This window comes from Erinaceus europaeus, chromosome 10 (genome assembly GCF_950295315.1).
Source record: "Erinaceus europaeus chromosome 10, mEriEur2.1, whole genome shotgun sequence".
In the NCBI taxonomy this organism is placed as follows: domain Eukaryota; kingdom Metazoa; phylum Chordata; class Mammalia; order Eulipotyphla; family Erinaceidae; genus Erinaceus; species Erinaceus europaeus.
The window spans coordinates 48,068,660-48,091,561 of NC_080171.1; the positions used below are offsets into that span (position 1 = coordinate 48,068,660).

The 22,902-nt window shown below is 34.9% G+C and overlaps 1 protein-coding gene across 10 annotated transcripts in view; it reads left to right on the forward strand.

The window, feature by feature from the left end:
• Positions 1-22,902, forward strand: part of NFIB (nuclear factor I B) — a 288,405-nt gene that overhangs the window by 244,237 nt on the left and 21,266 nt on the right. For 3 of the 10 annotated variants that reach the window (XM_007535865.3, XM_060199573.1, XM_060199572.1), the window contains exons 7-10: positions 2,708-2,842; positions 5,375-5,559; positions 9,791-9,956; positions 13,179-13,261. In XM_007535865.3, coding sequence (XP_007535927.1) covers positions 2,708-2,842; positions 5,375-5,559; positions 9,791-9,956; positions 13,179-13,261 — 569 coding nt within the window. The remainder of the gene's footprint in view (positions 1-2,707; positions 2,843-5,374; positions 5,560-9,790; positions 9,957-13,178; positions 13,262-22,902) is intronic. The other 7 variants (XM_007535873.3, XM_016193708.2, XR_009552015.1 and 4 more) reach the window with 4 other exon arrangements.

The window sequence follows — 22,902 nt, forward strand, 5'->3', positions numbered from 1 at the left end:
TCTTATGTCATGACCCATCTTTCTGTAGTATTATTTGTAGAACAAATGTAGTCCTGAATATTTCTGTCACACCATCCATCTGCATTCTTTGCTAAATCTTAAGCTTTACTCACAATGATACCAAACCTAAATCATTCTTGTGTCCTTCAGTAACTATCTGGAATAAATTAGACATTCAATAAGTATTCATGGAATGAATGTATGAGTATGTCTTCATAAGTGGTGTTCATGATTGCTGTCTCCATTTTAGATAAATCATCTTCCATGAAAGGGCTGTTCTAAACTACAAATGGAATAATATTGAGATTTTGGCTATCAATTGTAACCCTTCCCCCATCATGGAAAACATTCAGACATTAACTCATGAAATTCATGATGTGGGTTTTGTGAACTTCTTCATCTCTGTACTTTATAACTCAACTGACTATACCACTTGTACCTTTTATGTCCCCTTCCTTAGAAAATTTTTTTTCTTCCCTCCAGGGTTATGGCTGGGGCTGGGTGCCTGCACTAGGAATCCACTGCTCCAGGTGGCCATTTTTTGTGTTGTTTTTGTTTTTATTTTTGTTTTATTGGATAGGACAGAGAGAAATTGAGAAGTGAGAGGAAGATAGAAAGATAAGACACCTGCATACCTGCATCACTGCTTGTGAGGCGACTCCCCTGTAGGTAGGGAGCTGGGAACTCGAACTGTGATCCTTGAGCCAGTCCTTGTGCACTTTGTACTATGTGTGCTTAACCTGGTGCCCACCACATGGTCCCCGCCCCCCTTCCTTAGGACATTTTCTCTCATGACATTTGCCATTCCCATCTACCTTTCAAAATTAGTGCAGCTAGGGCACCATTCTTAACTCAGAAAAGCTGAATTGATCACTGTTCATCTTCAGTAAGACTAAAAAAGTGGCAGAACAAACCAGGACACCTTTGCTCTTTATGCATTTTTCTTCCTCTGTTGATTACTATTTTCTTTTATCATTTTCCTCATCATTTACAGTGACTACTCCTATGTAAGCAATTACTTTTTTTTAACTTTATTATTTTATTTGATAGGATAGAGAGGGACCAGCAGCTTTGCTTCACCACTCTGAAGTTTTCTCTCTGAAACTGGGGACTAGGGGCTTGAACCCAAGTCCTTGCTTCTAGTAACACATGCACAATCAGGTGTTCCACCACACAACCCCCCCTGATTTTTATTTTATTTTTTATTTATAAAAAGGAAACATTGACAAAACTATAGGATAAGAGGGGCACAACTCCACACAGTTCCCACCGCCAGCTCTCTGTATCCCATTCCCTCCCCTGATAGCTTTCCTATTCTTTATCCCTCTGAGAGTATGGACCCAAGGTCATTGTGGGATGCAGAAGGTGGAAGGTCTGGCTTCTGTAATTGCTTCCCCACTGAACATGCTTGATCCATATTCCCAGCCTGCCTCTCTCTTTCCCTAGTAGGGTGGAGCTGTGGGGAAGCAGAACTCCAGGACACTGGTGGGGTCCTCTGTCCAGGGAAGTCTGGTTGGCATCATACTAACATCTGGAACATGGTAGTTGAAAAGAGAGTTAACATACAAAGCCAAACAGATTGTTGGATAATCATGGACCTAAAAGCTAGAATAGTACAGATGAAGGGTTGGGGGGGAGCGGTCCTCCATTTTGTAGATAGCTAGTAGGCATATTTTAGTTATATTCCAAAGGGCCTGTGGCTATACTAGTTTTTTTTGTTTTTTGTTTTTTTCCCTGAGCCGGAAATCTGATATACTGATGGATCCAAGTTATTGTCTGAGGAGATGATGTCATGGCTGGAAAAGGAACAGAAAGCTGGATCAGGGAAGAGGGTAGCTCCCCAATATGGGAAAGGGGTATAAATATTGTTGACTGTAAACCCTATCATATCAATTTGATGTGATCTGGGGCCCATATTCAGCATGGGAGCCTATGTGACCTCGGCATCCCTGTAGATCTGAGCTCACATTCTGTAGTCATGAGTAAGAACGTTCCAAGCTGCCCCAATATCAGGACCCATCTTCCTTAGGTGTAGCATAGAGTATGTTGTCCATCCTCCATAGGGATGGACATCCAAAGGGAGGATGGAACATTTTCTACCGTTGTTGATCCAAGTTGAGGGCAAGGTCCTATGGAGCCCCCTACTTTAAAAAACAAAATTCCTCTCTTTACCTAACAAAATAAGTATTCCAATAAATGTTTGCAGAACGAGGAAATAGAAAAATATGCCTTCTTGCTATTCTTGTTATGGTATTTCCATTTAAAAAAAAGTATAGGTACCACTGCACTCAGTCATCGATAGCAACATTGACACCAAATTTTCTTCTGCATTTCCTATGGTGTGGTTATAAAGTCAAAAGACTGAATCTTAAGTCTCAAAATGAAATGCAAAAATGAAAAAGCTCTTGATGTGAAACCAGAGGACAAAGACAATGTGTTACCTGGATTTTCAGAAGTTCAGAATTTATCTAGTAGTAGGAATAATTCCAATAGTAATCTTAATGAAGCAAGATGCAGATTGTTCCTGACAGATATTTCAAAACTCCAACATAGCTGAGTCTTTGGCCCTTAGTATATGTTTTATAAAAGAGCCAAAGCATAAAATGTAATATAGTGTTGGAAAATGAGATCTTGCATTATGTTAATATGAACCATATAGCTTAAGAATGTCATAAAACTTGACTCCCCCCCCCCCTTTCCACTACAGATATGTCTTCTCCAACTACTATGAAGAAACCAGAAAAGCCATTGTTCAGCTCTACATCTCCACAGGATTCTTCCCCAAGATTGAGCACTTTCCCCCAGCACCACCATCCCGGAATACCTGGAGTTGCACACAGTGGTGAGGAGTTTCAAGTTTAGAGAAATCTCCCTTTTGTTTGCAAAGCTCAGATCCTCAGGGGTGGAGCAAAAGTTTATGAGTATAGTTATAGTGACCATTTTTTTCTCTGTGGAAAGAGGTATAATCGCAGCTGATCAACTATATTTTCTTGTCAGTATATGAGAACAGATTTTTTCCTTTTTTTAATATTTATTTATTCCCTTTTGTTGCCCTAGTTGTTTTATTGTTGTAGTTATTATTATTGTCGTCGTTGTTGGATAGGACAGAGAGAAATGGAGAGAGGAGGGGAAGACAGAGAGAGGAAGAGAAAGATAGACACCTACAGACCTGCTTCACCACCTGTGAAGCGATGCCCTTGTAGGTGGGGAGCCAGGGGGAGAACAGATTTTTTCAAAGCCATATAATGAACTACTTTTAATTGCCTGAAAACATAGATACATTGTTATTTTAATTGTAATGTCAGAGTTGGTCCTAAGTCTACATGCCTTTCGATGGGAAATATAAAATTTATGAACATTTAGTAAAAACATTTCAAATTTATCTTAAGTTTTATATTTTTCTTAATCATACTTTCAAATATCTGTACACTAAAGTATTATCTTAATGAGAAGTTTTATTAAAAGAAGTATATCATTGCTTTCTAATATGCATTCCTTCAATGGACAATGCTCAAACTTCAGTGTATGTCAAGAGACACTGGTTTCAAAAATGTACCTTCTCACCCTTGGAGGGTCTTCTCTAGTCGGGCTGGGCCCACAAATGTGCATTATAACAGTAGTCCCAAGGGATTCTTAATGCTATGTATAATTAGTGAACAAAGTTATGGTCTGAAAATTTAAACTTATGACTCTTCTAGTTATATTTTTAATTTTTTTAGAACTTCTAGAAATATCTTTCATTAGGGCAAATAAACAAATATACCATAAAAACTTTTTTTTGCACATAATTATGAAGTTAGAGTTAAGTTATTCCAGATGTTTTTCATTTATAGGTCATGGAAAGAATTTCATTTTTCATATTATTTGCTAAGTTGTCTCATAAAACATTAGACATTTATCATTTGTAATTTCCTATGATTTGGGTCAAATATTAAATAGAAACAGACATTTTAATCTCCAGGTCTACATATAGTAACTGGTAAACTTACTTTGTACTTATGTGGTTATTTCCCTCAACGTTATAGTGATAATGATAATGCAAGTATACTTTCCATGTTTTTTCAAACTTAAGAATTATATTTCAGGGCTGGGGAGACAACATTATGCAAAACATTTCTTGTCTGAGGCTCCACGCTGCAGTCCCTACCATCACCGTAATCCAGAGATGAGCAGTGCTCTAGTACCAATATAATATAATATGATATGATATGATATGATATATCATATTATATGATATAATATGACATAATATAATAATCTATATAATTAGAATAAATAATATATTTTAAAAGACTCATTTAAAAGACAAAACAATACATTATGACCATACTAATGTTGAAAGGTACAATTAAATGTTATTTTCATTCCATATGTTTTGTATATTATTCCTCTTTATGAATACATGATTTATGGGTAAGTTAATATGCTTATATGAAAGTTTGAATTCACATTTCTGTGGATTTTATTTTTGATCTTCCCTTAGTAGTATGTCTTAAGCCATGTGTAGAAAGGCTTGAAGAAGATAGTTACAGAATTAAGCTTTAAGTAAAAGTTTCATTAAAAAAAAAAAAAGGGTTTCAAGACCCACTCAAATGTCTATAAGCAGATATACAATCACTAGGAAATTACTAAGGATATTACTGTTTACTGATTAGTGACTTTCATCTTAACCAACTACTAGATAGGATATAGAGGGAGAAACTTCTCATTTAAACTTATATTTTACTTCTGTTTAGAATTTTAGTAGAAAATTTGTAAATCTTCTGTTTTCTAATGCTGTGACTTCATCTGTATTTATGAAATAAAACTGATGAGAAAATGTGTCCTGATGCGACATCTCTTTGCTAAAAATAAATACTTAATGAAATACTGGCTTATATAAAAAGAAAAGCAAGGTTTTTAAGATCATTCCCTAAGACAGGGATTGTATCTGTGTGTACTCTTAAAAGTACTGATATTTGGGGTCAGGTAGTAGTGCACTCAAGAGAGTGTATATATCACCATGCACAAGTACCCCAATCCAAGCCTCAGGTTCCCACCTATAGGGGGGAATCTTCATGAAAAGGAAGTTTCATGAGCAGTGAAGCGGTGCTGCAGGTGTTTCTTTTTCTCTCTCTATGTGCCCTTCCCCTCTCAATTTCCCTGGCCTTAAACAAAACAAAACAAATAAAATAAATAAGTTTTTTTTTAATTTAAAGAGCAGACATTCAGACTCCGAGTAAAAAAGTAACTTATTTTAAAAGAATTTTGTTAAATCATAGAGTCATAGAGAAAAGATGAAGAACTCCAAGTTTATATTTTCACAGCACTGATTAATATCAGAGGGAGCAGTGAGAAAATCGGCTGACAAGTCAATCTTTTCTTTCTCCTGCAGTCATCTCAACTCGAACTCCACCTCCACCCTCACCGTTGCCATTTCCAACACAAGCTATCCTTCCTCCAGCCCCATCAAGCTACTTTTCTCATCCAACAATCAGATATCCTCCACACCTGAATCCTCAGGATACTCTGAAGAACTATGTACCTTCTTATGACCCATCCAGTCCACAAACCAGCCAGGTAAAAATGACACACAAAATACGGTTAGAGTGTAAGGGAGATGGAACTCTTGTAAAACACGAAACTTTACTCAGATGTCATGTCTGGCAGAACATCAAGCTTGTGAAATCCATCTTCAGAAGTTTCTTGGTAACTAAATAAGTTTTTATTTAAAGGTGGCTGAGTGACAGGTAGGAAATGTGTTGGCCCAAAGGGGCACATTTGTGAAGATGTTTTTGGTTTGATGTTTTTGGATAGTCTTTGACTGAGAGAAAGTTTATGCAAAAGTACATTGGGAGAAAAGCTCTGAACTGGAGTTCACACCTCTGAAATACTTGGTTTGACACAGAGACAAAGTGCTTATTTCAGGCAGGAACAAGGTATGTGCTAAAATAAACACACACAAAAGAACGTGCAGTTGTATTTATAGACCAACTATTAGGTATTAAAATAAGCTTTGGTAATGTAAACATTTTCAGTGTTTGATGACTACTTGAATGTTCTTTGCTCAGACTTGACTACATTTAATAATGAGTGACATTACCAGAAGTGTCTGTTTTTATAAACATTGTGCAGTAGTTTTAGGGATTCATTGTATAAATGTAGTGATTCATGTACCTTTCTCACTCCCTAAACTTGTGGTTTCTTCTCAGTTTCCTAAACATGTGATCACTTTACAGAGGATTTCCCACATTTAAGTAGACAGTCAGTGTCTAGACCCTGGAAGATTTGGGTTTATCAATAACCGTAATATCCAAAATTGGTAATGTAAGTTTGATAATAAGGTCTAGTATTTAATTTTGCTGCTTTACCTTCTAAACCACTGTCCACTCCTTATTATGCCTTTTAAAGTTATAAAGGATTTTACAAGCATTCTGTTATTAATTTTTATCAGTTACTTAAATGCCAGTAAATACTATGTGCATATTACTTTAGCATTAGATATAAAGGGGGAAAACCCACCTGTTTTATCTTAACTGTTAAAATAAGCAAAATGATCTCCTCTGCATATTTTATTTTGAATAACATGGTTAGCATAATTTGGGTTGCTTAAAAAGTTACCTATATTTTTTGATCCACTGACTAGTAAGCACAATATTCTTGAATTTTGAATTTGATGTTAAACTATTTGTATCTTAAAAGAAAATGCTCAAATAATGTAGATATTTAAATGGTTGTATTAACAGTTGCTTATAAGCAAAACACTGAGATTTTAGTATATCATTTTAGAACTAACATTTGCTGTCAGAGCATGGATTTAAGTCTCAGTTCCATAGAGTATTTTGCTAGACTCAGCTGGGAACTGTGCATACAAGGTCTGATTTTAATTTGTGTAGAATTTCCATGAATAACAAAGTCTAATTAAGACATCCATTAAAAGTCCTTAACGTTAATTCAGTGTGGAAAATCTTAGAGTTCCATTGGTTTTCTTTTTTTTTTAACTGATGTCTTAATTAGGCACTGTTAGGGGAAAATTATGCAAATTAAAACCAGGCCCTTAGTGTTTCACATTTCTTTAATTATTCAGTGCTTGTTTTAAGTATATTTCAATTTCTTTATAAGTTAAGAGGACATATTAGGTGATAATCTGGCTGTATAGTTCTTAAGTTTTTCTTCATATTTCTAACATAAAGTAGTTATAGCTTCTAACAGAAGCATCTTAGTCTCACATCAATTAAAAAAAAAATCCCTCTGAGGAGTTCATATAATAGGAGCAATTACTAAGTAGGATAATCCTTTCTTAATTCTGTTCCACTTCAGATAAGGTGTCTCTCTTTTCATATCTATAGTATGAAAGTTTATCTATTAGTATCTTTAAAAGAGAGAAGCTATGTAGTTTAGCTACCTCTGTTTGAAATGGCAGAAAACAAAAGTAAGCATCCCATTCTGACCTCAAACTTCAGAAAAGTTATTTTTATTAACATGGGAATTCTTTATCACATTTATGATTTTTAAACAAACAAAATGTCTATTGGTTCATGCTAATTCAATTCCAGTAGACAAAGCTTATAGAATGGGCTGTTAATTGTATTTTTCTTGACAATATTGTCATTTTTCTTCTGTTCCGTGATCTCAGGTAGGTACTATCATTTTTGGTGAATACACTATGCAGAAATACATTTTAGCATCAAATAATAAAATGCCTTTCTTCATCCATAGTAAGATATAAAAGCAGTCTTTCACTATGTTTTAATGACCAGGAGCTCATGATCTGCTTTAGAAACAAGCCACCTTTTTCTCCTTAGAAAGAAGGATGGGTTTTTAAAGTAAGCCATAAACTTATTTTTGTAGAAATATTATATTTGCTTTGCTTTTCAACTTCAAGTCAAAACTAGTTAATTTGCATTTCAAAAATGCAGTGTTCTGTACTCACTAATTCAACTCTAAAAATTAAGAAAAATAAGTTCTCGTTCAGTTTTTCATCCCAATATCCTCCAGCATAGCACTAATTTTGATTGTTAAGTCAAGCAACTGAGATGTCTTGACCTCCCCACAGCAATTTGGAGATTAATTGCATTGCTGGTGCACTGATTATAGTGAGACAGTCATGCTATTCAATGGAATATTTTAAATAAAATTAGTTTAAAGATACAACTCTCAAATGGTTTCCGTAGGGGGAAACTATGGTCAATTTTCTTGACATACAGTTAAATACTTAAAATTACTCATGATAAATAGTCAGGATACTCAAGAAGCCCATTTTCTTTATAGAATAAATAATGTGGCCTCTGAGGAAGCCACCCAAATACTAAGTTCCAGTATTGAAGTGTTATTAATGACTTTTCATTTTTTGATCTCTATAAAAAAGTAACTGGGGAGTTGGGCTGTAGCGCAGCGGGTTAAGCGCAGGTGGCGCAAAGCACAAGGACCGGCATAAGGATCCAGGTTCGAACCCCGGCTCCCCGCCTGCAGGGGAGACCCTTCACAGGCGGTGAAGCAGATCTGCAGGTGTCTATCTTTCTCTCCTCCTCTCTGTCTTCCCCTCCTCTCTCCATTTCTCTCTGTCCTATCCAACAAAGACAACAACAATAATAACTACAGCAATAAAACAACAAGGACAACAAAAGGGAATAAATAAATAAATATTTTTTTAAAATTTTTTTAAAAAGTAACTGAAGTTTACGTGTAGATGTTCAGATTATTTTGCTTCATCATTCTCTTGCTTTTAACAGTGCAGATTATAGGGTACATATTTATGGATAACATTCTCCTAGCATAATATTACATATGCCATGCCATTGAGAATTCCAACAAGAATGTGATTTTAAAAATAGTGTGCCCTGTGTAGAAAAGTACTTTTTTTAGATTGTACAAAGATGTACCTTGGGATTTTTGTCCCATACCACAGGTTCCTGACCCACCCCTCCACACCCCAGGACTAAAACTCAGGTAATAATATCTTTTCTATCAGTACTCAAACAATTCTCTCAATTGGTCTCCACAAATGTCAACAATAAGTGCTTTGTGTAACTCTACATGTCCAACAATGGAAGAATAACTCAAATAACTAAGTGCCCTCTGTTTCACTTCAGCACATTTTAATTTACTTTGGAAATCTTTCATTTGTAGGTTTAAGGGTAGCCCTAACTCAGTATTTTATATCACTGTGTGGATCTGAAATTTTAGATGCTTTCAGTCTGATTCTGTCTGTATTACTAAATCATCAAGAGTTGAGTGGTGAGTCTAGTATCTTAAACTGCATGAAGTGTGCATCAGAGCATATCTGCAGGAGCGAGACCTAGAGGTTTTGTCTATAGCGGAATGGACCTTAGCTAGAAGTGATGGAAATTATGTAGTTTGACGCGTTGGATCTTCTGTGGAGTCTTGCCGTTCTTGTGTCAGTGATATCTTTTAGGTGAAAATTGTGTTCTGAAAGCCCAGACTGATTCATTATAGAAAAATGAAAAGCGAAGGAAGTTTTGGCTTTTCTCGCTACTTCACTTTTACCTCAGGCTTGATATCTCTACTTGAGTTTTCTGGTCTACTAAATAAAAGCATCCATTCTTCCTAGGCTGAAGTCCCAGGGTATTGTAAAGATGAATTAACCTATTTTAAAGTGCTTTAAAGATGAAGACTTTCTCCTAAATGTAGCCTCTTTTTACTACTAACCATTGATTGCTATCTCCAACTTGAGTGTATGGTGGTCGTGCATACTATAAGGCTTACTTGGCCAAGTGTGCTGAGTGGAGTTGTTGGACAGATGACTACCTTTTTGGATTGTTTCACCCGGCATTCTGTTTTTGTTTTTTAGCCTAACAGCAGTGGTCAAGTGGTAGGGAAAGTGCCTGGCCATTTCACTCCTGTCTTGGCACCCTCTCCCCATCCCAGTGCAGTGCGACCTGTGACCCTGACCATGACAGATACTAAACCCATCACTACATCCACTGAAGGTGAGGCAGCTTCACCTACAGCAACCAGTAAGTATTTCTCTAGGAAATGAGAAATGTCCATCAAAGACACCATTGGATATGTGATCCAAGGTGGAAAATAATAGCAATTTTTTCCAGTTATCTGAGCAGATGGAGATTTCTCATTTACATGGAACTAGCAGGCATGTATGTGGACTGATTATCAAATATCATGCTCTCTGTTATCAAATATCAGTCAGTGCATCATATTTGAAAAGAGAGAAGCTTTTTTCTTTGCGTAAAGAGCAATAACAAACTAAGTCATGCCTGCTCGTTTCAGGTATACATTGAAAATGCACTGAATAGCATAATACAGTGTATACAATTTTTATATCACCCAGAGAGACTTGATAATTGTTACTTATTGGAGCATTCATATAGAAATCAAACCCCTTCAAAGAAAGACTAAACTAGTGCCTCTGTAAGATAATTGCATGTTTACATTACTGTAGGTTATGTCATTGTCAGAAGCACATGTTGAGTACAGACAAGAACATTCCAGAGCTTTGTAGTTAGGTACATGTAAGCTACTTGCTCTATCATTGTCTACAATTAAAAAATTTGTTATTTTGCCTATCAGGCACTATCCTTTTTGGCATAACCATAACATTTAAAGTAGAAATGTAGCCAATGAATATGCTAAGCATACACCAATAACCTAAATGATTTCTTTTCTTCAATATCTAGAAGACTCAGAGGTGTACAACACATTAATTTTAATTGACTTCACCTAAACTATTAGCTTCTTATAACTGAAGTTGGTATGCAAAGATTGGCAAAGTGAAGTGGAGGAGGTTTTAATTAGGAAAATTTAGTATCAATTGTACATTCACCTTAAATAAAAACCCTCTTATTTTCTCATCACTAGGACTTCACCATTCCAGGCTGGCTTTTTTTCAGAGAGAAATAGACAAACAGACAAGAGACAGGGAAACATACCCAAAGCACTAAAGCTTCTTTCATTATGGTAGAGCCAACTTGGACCTAGGTTTGAACAGGACAAAGCAGGCAGAGTTTCTATTTCCTTTCCCATGGCAAAAACTTCCCATGCTCTGGAAATCCCTGTCGGAAGTTACAAAAACATCAGTGGCTCTTTATTTCTGAGCCATTAAGAAATATACTTGCTGGGAGTCAGGCGTAGTGCAGCAGGTTAAGCGCACGTGGCACAAAGCTCAAGGACCGGCTTAAGGATCCCGGTTCAAGCCCTTGGCACCCCACCTGCAGGGGAGTTTCTTCACAGGTGGTGAAGCAGGTCTGCAGGTGTCTATCTTTCTCTCTCCCTCTCTGTCTTCCCCTCCTCTCTCCATTTCTCTCTGTCCTATCCAACAACGATGACATCAATAAAAAATAATTACAATAAAAACATTTTAAAAAAAGAGAGATATATATGCATTAGAGTCACTAAGATATTATATCTAAATTTAAAAGTTGGATATCTTAACATATTTAAGCAAACAGAAAGGCAGACATTTAAATAAAATCAAACAGAAAACTGAAAATAATTAATAGTTGGATATTATCATAGGACATTCAAAATCAAGTTCCAGAAATTTCTGGCACTTCTTTTAATGACATTGAAAGATGAGATTCAAGGAGAGATCAGACCCACTTGACCACAACTCACTAATATAACACTCTTATTCTCACAGATTGTTCAAAAAGAGATCTAATTTAACTACAATAGTAAGACTATAAAATTTTCCCAAAGGAATAACTTGGTTGTTTAAAGATGAGCTGCATCAGTCTGTTTTTCATTCCTACATGAGAAATACAGCTAGTTATCTTTCTTTCCTTCAAACAGACTTGTGGTTCCAACTCCCACAGAACTGCCATTAAGGACAAACTGGCCAATAGACCAGTAAATGAATAAAATTAAAGAAAACATAAAGATCAAGGAAACCTTTTTCTCATGTTGAAATAGTAGCACAGACCTGGTGCCCACTCTGTAAGAGTGAGGTTTTACTGCATATATATAAATATATATATATAGATAGATAGATAGATAGAGAGAGATAGAGAGATAGAGATATAGATAGATAGATAGATATGTCATTGTTGGTTGCCCTTTACTCTGAAATAATTACAAGCTAAATTTTGAGATCCTTTCTGTTTTTTAAAAGTTGTCTAAAAAGGACTGTAATGGATGGAGTTCTGGAAAGACAATAAAGTTGTCCTTCATACAAACATGGCAGAATTAATATACTGATTTTCTTAAGATTAATTTATGGATTCATCATTAGTTTGTGGTTTTTTTCTTAATTAAACATTTTTACTTTCTTCAAACAAGAAAGTAACATGTAAAAAATTAGATCTGCTTATTCCAACATAAAACAGTGATGCAGCTAGTGTTAGGAAGATACATTAGTCCTTGTAAAAAGTCAAAAAAAGTCTTCAAAAATAAGAAATTTCTTCTTCCAAAAATTTATTCTGTGCCAAATATTCTCTCTCTCTCTCTCTCTCTTACTTACTTACAAAGTGATACCATTATAAGTAATAACAGTATATACTATACTTAAAAGTTGGTGGCCAAGTATTTAAAAGATGTCACATTAACTCCCTTCCTGGATCAATCATAAGAAGTTGACTTTTCGTATTTATGAAAGAGATTTTTCCCCCAAAACATTAATGTCAGATCTTTACATATTAAATAAAATATTATGCTAGTTCATTCCACGTGACATAATAAAAATAGGTTTTCATATTCTTAAAAATTGACATTTTTTAGTAAGACTTTTAAAATTAAGGCATTTTCATCCCATATCACCAAACACGTCTGTCTAATTCTTCTCATTGAAAGTTTTTCTTTTTCTTCATAGACTTCTAGTCAGCTTTTATATTAAAATCATAGATCGTTATTTTTTAGTCCACTGATAAACGAGTATCTGATTAAGAAAAAAAAAAAGATGCATCCAGGAAAAGGATCCCTTTGAAACAGTCTTTTGATACTCCTGCAATACTGTAGCAGAGGACATGACTTGAGATACCTCCATCAAAGGATGGGCTATGTGTTATTGACTAGATTCTTGGGGAGGGGGATAGACTAGTTGATTTGAGGTCAACTGCCAATTCTTTTATTCCATTTGGTGTCCACTCATACAAGAGAAGAGAAATAGAGACACTTTTTTTTTTTTTGGTTGCAAGTCCCACTTCTCTGGGTTTCTTTTACATGGACAGGGTGTTCATTCTGATAGTTCACAATTTTTATCTTTGTTTTTGTTCTTCCTTAATCAGCTTACACAGCCTCAGGCACATCTCAAGCCAATCGATATGTGGGACTAAGTCCAAGAGACCCATCCTTCCTACATCAGCAACAGGTGGGCAAGTTTCACCCAGGTGTGATGGTGTAGCCACGCTTTTGCATTGGTGCTTTTTCTCCGTGCTGCCTCTCAGATCTGGACTAAGAACAGGGCTCATGGGCTTCTGAGAAATTGATCATTTCATTTTCCAAAATATTTTCTTATTTATCTCTTGTTTCTTGCCTCTCTGAATAGGGTTTCTTAATTTGGCTCAAGACCTTTTCCATCTGTAGAATATGTTGATAACATCTATGAATTAAAGTGTTTTCATCTAAAGAGTATTTACTTCTGTCTTAGAATTTACTAGCCTGTAGCTTGCAAAGAAGATTGAAAACTGGCTTTAAAACCAATTAGATTGGAAGCAGTGCACAATTTGTGTGTGTATGTGTGTTTTTAATTCTTTCATACTTTCCAGATGTTTTACTCCTCCTTTTGGTCTCTTAGTTCAAGAAGATGAGTTATGAGGCAAAAATTTCATCATTCCTATTTTTATAGGCTTAAATTGGTTTACTGATTTCAGATGCGATAAGGCACTTTTTTTGTTCTTTTTTCTTACATCATTTATGTTTCAAGTAGTATTTTAAATTTCACATCTCATTAATGCTATAAATTTAATGCAAATGAAGTGTTTACCCAAACTGTGAAAATGTACAGCCAGGATTAATGGTGGTTTCTAAACAAATTAGCCACAGTCAAAAGTATGGACCATACCCATCTAGAAATCCCATGATCCTAGTTACTGGATGACAAAAATAATTCTAAACACTTCAGCATTTAAATGTATTTTATGATGTATATGTTTATGCTCTGAAGTTTTGATAGTCAAGCAGTTTGAAATTAACTGTGTTCAAAATATTACATAGGGAGAAATGGGTTTTCATAAATAAGAAAGAGCTGGTGTTAGTTAACTTGCTCTTCATTTATAACATGAGTTATATATGCATACGTATGAGTCTTTACTTATGTAGAAAACTTGTGCATTTACTCACAGAGGGTTCTTTTACTTTAGATGTGTCCACCTATGTCCACCAGGCACATGCTCATTATGTATACTTAAATGTTCTCCATGTGAAATTCTTGAATTTTGTCCCATTTCTCAGACCAGTGTGGCAGACTGGGTGTTCTAAAGGTCACTGTAAGGTCCAGAGATAAAAAGATGACAACTTATTTAAACTGCACTTTGTCAGATTTTAGAAAAGTGAAAACAAAAAAACAAGAACTGAAAACATCTGTACACAGATGAAAAAAATAAGTAATAATTAGTGGTTTTGCCAGCCGTTGACTTTTTCATTGACTTTTCTCGAGACTGTTTTTTCCTTTAAAACCTCTATAATGTGAAATATGTTATAATTACTATAACATGGTCCATTTGACAAATGTGTATGTTCACTGTGCTGTTTTTAAAAAACATATGCAAGATTTATAGAGTTAGGTGCTTGTTCTTTTAAAATTATTCTATATATTTTCAGAAATACTTTTCACATGGGATTTCATTATTCTCTGTGTCATATTTATAATGTTTGGTTAATATTTAATTCATAGAAATTAGTCTCCATTACTTAAAGTTTCATCCCAAAATGCACTAAGAAATTGTAATGAGGCTGGGGGAGGTAGCATAATGGTTATGCAAACAGACTCTTATGCCTAAGCTTCCTAAGTCGCAGGTTCAGTCTCCCGCACCACCATAAGTCAGAACTGAGCAGTGCTCTGGTGCCTCTCTCTCTCTCTATCTCTCTCAAAGGCAAAATAAAAATAAAATATTTAAAAAAAATTAATGGAAGCCATGTATTTAGAAGGAGTCTTCACCACCTCCATCCTATCTTTTTAAAAAATTTATTTATTTATTTATTTATTTATTTATTTATTTATAGGACAGGGATGGTTACATATAAATAGTTAGAGAATGGGGGATAAAGAGGGAGAGATAAAATGGCCTGCAGAACTGCTTCACCACTCATGAAGCTTCGCCTCCACAGGTAGGAACTGGGGCTTGAACCCAGCTCCTTGCACACAGTAATGTGCACTTTACCAAGTGCTCTATTGCCTGCTATAGAACACTTCCATCCTAGTCTATTGTAGCTTTAATTTAGAGCCTCATTTAACTGTGATCCCAAAACAAAAGTTTATTACATAAAAGCAGTTACTTTGACATTTCTAAGGATAAATTAATGAAACAGCAAGCCTCTAGTACAGAGTTCTGAGTATTTCTTAATTAGAAATATGAATGAGGTCCAGAACTATAATCTTTTATTTAATCAAAGACCACCACTTGTTATCTAAGCTAACAGTGGCAAGGGAAGACCACTTTCCATATAAATATAATTTTTGTAGTCAAGTGTACTTAATATTTATGGGATATTTACATGTATACATCCTTGTGGGGGGTAATATAAGCTTTATAGTTGAAAATTTAATGTCCAATTTTAAATAGCAGGCAGATAATTGATTATTTCATATAATATAATAAAAGTTTAGTGCTGGATGCCAGGCAGGTTAAGCACACATGGCGCAAAGGGCAAGGATAGGCTTAAGGATCCTGGTTTGAGCCCCTGGCTTCCCACCTGCAGGGTGGTCACTTCATAGGTGGTGAAGCAGGTCTGCAGGTGTCTGTCTTCTCTCCCTCTCTCTGTCTACCCTTCGGGAAAAAAAAGCCTCCGGGAGCAGTGTATTTGTAGTGCAGGCACTGAACCCCAGCAATAACCCTGGAGACAAAAATATATATATATATATTAGTCCTACTTTTTGAATTGAAAAAGCCAACAATATGCAAAATCGTAACGGGATATAATTTTGAGCTATACAGAAATTATTGTAAATGCACATTACACATTTTACTAAACTAAGTTTTCTGTTAAAATCTTATTATTTCTATCATCTCTCATTTAAAAAAAAATCTTAGCATGCAAGCAGCCAGTAACAGAAAGACGGGAACAACTTAGATGATTTCAGTAAAGGTTTTTCTTTTCTACAACAGAGACTAGATTGATTTACTATGTTCTTTCATTACTTTACAAAGATTTAAAAGAGACCACTCTTCTCAGCAGCAGGTTCTGAATGTATTTGGTTTAAAGTACTCAATGATGAATGAAAAGAGAAATCCACGGCTACATAAAATAAAAGTAATCAATCATTTTATATTAACTATGAGAAATTCAAAATTAGAAAAGCAGTGGTCTTAGTCTGAGGGAGTTCTTCTAAATATTCCCCATAGCCTTTAATACACATGGCCCTTCAGGAATAAATAGTATTATCAGGTACATTCTTTAATTCATTGGTAGTTGCTTTATAAAGATTTATTCTTTTAGGTGATGAAACATATTAATGTGCATTGTTGATGCTATTTTTGCTGAAAAAGAATGCTAATCGAACATACATATATTAGAGTTAACAATAAATCTTAAATTGTTGAATAATGTTGACTATATTTTAAATAATATTTCTACAAAATAGCACTAAAGCAGAGGTTTTCATATGGTCATATTAATGTACAAGACTGCTGGCATTCTTTTTAAAAATAGTATGTATGTATGCATGTATTAGAGACAGAGAAATCTGAGGAAGGAGGAGATAGAGAGGGGAAGACAGAGAAACACTTGCAACACTACTTCAATACTCATGAAGCTTTCCCCATGAAGGTGGAAACCAGGGGCCTAAACCTAGGTCCTTGTGCACTGTAATGTACATTTAATCAGGTGTGCCACCACCCAGCCCTAATGCTGGCATTCTTCAGTTGAAATGGAAAAATATTAAATTTGATCCTATATTTTATAAGAGTAATGCATCCATATTGATCAGTTAATGCTAGATATATATACTTCTACATCCATGAATTAAAGATATAATTGTTAATAATTATACATATATTTGCTCTTTATAATGCTTTGTTCTATTGAAAATTTTTCTGACAAGAATTTCACCTGTTATTATAAACCTGACACCTCTTTTAAATCTAAGAAATATATCAGAAGATTAATGCAAAACCATTTACAATTTGCCATTACAGCATTATCTCTGATTAGTTTTATAATCAACTCATGTTGGTGGAGGAGACAGCATAATGATTATGCAAAGAGATTTTCGTATCTGAGGCTCCTAAATCCCAGGTTCAATCCCAGGCATTACCGTAAGTCAGATCTGAGCAGTGCTCTGTTAAAATAAAGTGAAGTGAAGTGAATTAAGATGAACGCATGCCAACTGATCTGAACTTAAGTTTGTCCCTTTATTTCCTAACTTGATCTTTATATTGTTTAAGATGGGAGGGGGGGCATGGTGGTAGCACACCTGGTTAGGCACACATTACCCTGCACAAGGATCTGGGTTTGAGCTCCCGCCCCCGGTCTGCAGCGTGTATCTATCTTCCTCTTCTCTCTCAGTTTCTATCTGTCCTATCTAATAAAAATAGAAGAAGGAAAAAAATGACTACCAGGAGCAGTGGCTATTAATAATAATAAAAATAATAATAATAATAATAATAATAGTCAGATTGACTTTGAGATCATTATAGTTAATTTATTCACTTTGGGCATGGGGAAAGTCTTTTAAAATCACAACTTTGAAGCTTTTAAGTTTTCTATTGGAAGATGGAGTGGTAGCTTGAAGACTAGTGGCTCCTGTTTTGACCAACGGATCTCTTTAGTCTCTGCTGAGAAAATGCTTTGTTATGATTTGGACTTTTTTTCAAAAGTATTAAGGACCTTGTATCTGACTTAACCTCACTGAGATTTAGTGAATGTAGTGTTTCCCTATACTTCCTGAGCACATACATACATTCATTATGACAGGCAGTGAGGATTTACTTTTCTATTATGTGTGTCTTGCTAAGAAATTGGGTTTTTGTTTAGAAAATAAAGAAATTATTTTATAATCCAGAATAACACTTTCAGTATAAATAGCTAATGTGAGACAGCTTACTTGAACTAGCATCATTTATTTATCTGGCCAAATTCATGATGAATTTGCTAATGGCATGCCTTCTTTCTTTGCTCTCATAAAATGGTAATATAAGAAAGTTTAATCTATGATTATCATCATTATATTTTAATCTAAGCTCATAATCAAGGTATAGGCCATGATTATACATAGCTATAGCATTAACTTGTTGTAAAGTAGAAATAAAAGTTTGTAAATAGCTTCTGTTCTGAAATAAAAGATCAGAGTTGTAACCAGCTCTTCAATTGCATGTTAACCTTTTATAGATTTGAGGCTTTAGATAATATAAATGTGAGGTTACTTTTTCCTCCCCTAAATGAGAACAAGGTCAAGTAAACTGTAATTTATAAAATGCAAACTTTACCTTCATAATCTCAAAATTAGAATCTCCTGGCAATACATGCTACTTATTATCAGAGCTAACAAATGGATGGCTGATTAACAAAGACCTTGAATTATATCACAACTGCATGGGTTTTATTGATGCTTGAGCACATTACATCTCTTGCATGAGTACCTGATGCTTTTATTTCAAATTTGACTATCAGGTTATTTTCTATAAAATTACTTTGAACACTTTTCATATGCAGCATCAAAACTGAAATTTGAAAATGAATTCTGTTGCACTGAAAAATTTGTTATACCAAGTGAACTTTTTAAGAAATTACCCTTGTAGGAATTATTTTTAACTAAGATATTACTAAGAACTCCTTTCTAATATTTATCCTGGAAAATTCCAAAGCCAGAACTAGGTACATTAAAATAATTGCAAAGAGAGTCTTTTATTAGAGGCAAGCTATTGAAGGACATAAGGTGACTATCAACAAACTTTTCAATACAGTCAGGAAGCAGGCTATCAACACTTGGACTGTTCTTATTGTGTCTGTTATCATAATTGACAGCTTGACGTAAAACCCAGTCACATGATTTCTTGCTAGGTATGTAAATGGATAAGAGGTCACTTTTCACATATGCTAGTTGGAAAGGAAACACATTTAAAGGAAGTTTCAGTCAAAATAATAACTATGCAAATATTTATCTATTTCTTTAATATTCAAAAGACTTACATGGCCTATCTTTCATCATTCATTCATTTATTCTCTTTTTTCTGGTCATCAGAGTCTAATATCTACATAAGCTATTCTAGTTAATGTGAAAATAAAGTTGTGTTTACTATAGCATAAAATGTCAGTCCACAAAATTACTTTGTTTTCTGAAAATGTGGACTTTAAAAGATCCAAATGAAATCAGAGAAATGGAATTCTGAAGGTTTATAACTGTAGGCATTTAAGCCTTCAGTATTCTTGGAGTACACTTGAGGATAAAGTAGTGTATGGGGGGGGGAGGAAAAAAAAAGACAAAAGAAAAAACAATAGGCAGATTGGTGTCCTAGTTAAGAGCAAGAGGTAATAATAGTCAGGAAGTTTGGTTTCATTGTTGATCCAAACATCATGTCAAAGTTTGGACAAGTCTTTAACATCACTGTCTCCTTTTCCTTCTTCTTTCCCTCCACCCCCACCTCCAAGTCAGTTTATTGGGGGGGGGGGGTTACAGTACAGTTATTGACATATGCATACAGCATACAAATTCTCATCTCTTCATCATATCTGTCTGCAGAACACACTCACTCCCACCTTAAGCTCCTTTTCACCAGTATGCACTAGGTCCCAAGGCCCCTTCAACCCTTTCTTTTCCTCTCCTTACCCAGAGTCCTTTGTACAATATAGCACCCTCAGTCCAATTTCACTTTGTATTTTTTCCTTTCTGTCTTTGTTTATTTAACTTCGACCTGTGAGTAATATTATCCAATTATCATTTTCTTTTTTGGGATATGCCAATTAACATTATTCCTTCGCATTTTATCCAAACTGAAACAAAGTAGATGAACTGACGAATTTCCAAGTTCTGTTGGAGCTTTACATTTATATATCAAAGTAGCCTGTCTTTAAAAAGAAAACAAAGACTAGCAAACAAAGAAAAAAAAACACTTTGATTTTCGATAAAGACTTGTAGTCACTAGTATTTATTTAGATCATGAAGGATGAATCCCATTTAACTTAATTATACTGTGCTAATGAAATTAAGTACTAGAAAGTGTGGGTCTCAGAAAATTGACAAATGAGATACAGGATGATTTTGAACACTTTTATCTGTCAATATATAACCCAGTTTTATTGTTACTATTTTTATTGTTACTAATTGTTCAGTGACTACATCATATTCATTTAGTAGCCACTTCATTTACTCCTTGGCAAGTAATCAACAATAATAATATAGCAAAATCAGGAGCTGGGTGGTAGCGTAATGGGTTAAGCGCAGGTGGCACAAAGCACAAGGACTGGCATAAGGATCCCCACCTGCAGGGGAGTTGCTTCACAAGCACTGAAGCAGGTCTGCAGGTGTCTGTCTTTCTCTCCCCCTCTCTGTCTTCCCCTCCTTTCTCTATTTCTCTCTGTGCTATCCAACAACAGCTATGGCAACAGTAACAACTACAACATGCACAATAAGGGCAACAAAATGGGAAAAATGGCCTCTAGGAGCAGTGGGTTCTTAGTGCAGGCGATAACCCTGGAGGCAAAATAATAATAATAATAAATTAATAATAATAATAATAATAATAATAATAATAATAATATAGCAAAATCACATTAATCTAAAGTAGAAAGGGTAAAGTCCAGATATTGGAGTGTGAGTCTTTTTAAATTTTTTTTCTCATCTTTATTGGATAGATACAGCCAAAGATTGAGAGGGAAGGGGTTAATAGAGAGGGAGAGAGACAGAGACACCTGCAGCCTTGCTTTACCACTTGTGAAGCTTTCCCCCCTGCAAGTGGGGACCAGGGGCTTGAACCTGGGCCCTCCCACACTGTGATATGTGTGCTTAACCAGATGTACCACCACCCGGCCCCCACAATATATCTTCAGTACACAAAATCTGGTGTGTGTTTTTTGAGGCCATCTGGAGACATAAAGAAACCTAATAGAACACAAAATCACCTTTCAGGATATTCCAGGGCTGGCGAGACAGCTTAATAGTTATACAAGACTTTTATGCCTGAGCTTCTAAGGTCTCAGGTTCAATCCCCAGCACCACCATAAGTCAGAGCTGAGCAGTGTTCTGGCATGAGTGTGTGTGTGTGTGTGTGTGTGTGTGTGTGTGTGTGTGTGTGTGTTTGTGTGTATCTTTCTCATTAAAATAAATAAATAATATAAAAAATTGATGGTCTTTGTAAGCTTTTTTAAAAAGCAACAGAGTTATTGGGAGAAAACTTTGCCTGTTAGAACTGAGTTTGCATGCCTGTGGTCCTAGTGCTTTCTCTTTCTCTAGCTCTCTACACTTTCTCAAAAGATAACTTCTTTTTGATTATTCTGTTCAGAGTTTGACGCTTTATTGATTCAACTGAGAACAGTTGCTATCATGAAGATTTCTAGCACATCAACCAGTTTGTTGAGTCCTGCAAAGTTGAGCATTTGTTTACTTTCATTCTCTTGTTCCCAAAGCCATTGCTAAGCACTTAACAAAAATTCCTCTTAATAACAACAGAGGGCTTCTCATTTGAATATGTAAACTCTTATTCTGAAATCTCAAGTGACATTGAGTCTCTGTGGCTATCAGCTGCCTGAATGGCAGGAGCTTGTGTGTGTGTGTGTGTGTGTGTGTGTGTGTGTGTGTGTGTGTGTGTATTTCTCATAAAATAAATAAATATATAAATAATTGATCATTCTAAGCTTTTTAAAAAAGCAACAGTGAGTGCTTGGGAGAATATTTTTGTGTGTAATGTGAAAAGGATAAAGATTTAAATTATAGTTGTTTCCCATTCTGCAAATTTTTAAAGTAACTTAGATGGTCCACATCCTAGTTCTTCTGAAACTTTCTTATTTGAACTGAGCTAGTAATAAAGTTCTCATCCTTAAGACTTTATGAAACCTTATCCAGGAGACATAAACCAGAAAAATTTTACCTTATGTTAAATATTTCAAACTTATTTCACCTTGTACATGCTTTTGGAATTTTGGCTAAATTTTACCTTAGTTTTCTAGATAGTCAAATTTTATGTCAATAGGCACAAATAAATTAAGGAATTTAAATGATTTATATAAAAGCACATTTCTGAATAGGTATATGAGTTATGTCTGTTAAAGAGTATATTATTATAAAAAAAGAAAAATTTCTACCTACCTTCACACAATTTTTAACAGTCTAAATCTAGAAATTAATCTACGTCTGTGCTTTAAATTAAGATTATTGGGGTGGAAGAAACTAATCTCTGATGGAGAAAAATACTTGGAAATTCATTACTGTATTATTGAGACTTTAAGAAAGTGTTTATATAAATGAAAAGTATGTATTCATGTGATACCTAAATCTAAGGGTTTAAAATTTAAAAACAACTGATAGCTAGATTATATGACACTGATTCACAGGAAAGAAACTGAAGAATCACTGCTACAGCCCTAAATAAATTGTCGCATGTTTTTTAAAATATATTTATTTATTTATTTATTTTATTCATTTTGTTAGAGACAGAAACATCAAAAGGGAAGAGAAAGACAGAGGGAGAGAGAGATACCTGCAAAACAGCTTTACCACTTATGAAGCTTCCCCTCTGCAGGTAGGGACCAAGGGCTTGAATCCTGGTCCTTGTACATTGTAACATGTGCATTCAACCAAGTGCACCACCAGCCTGCCTTTTTTTTTTTAAAAAAAAAAAGTCAAATTTAAATTCTTTT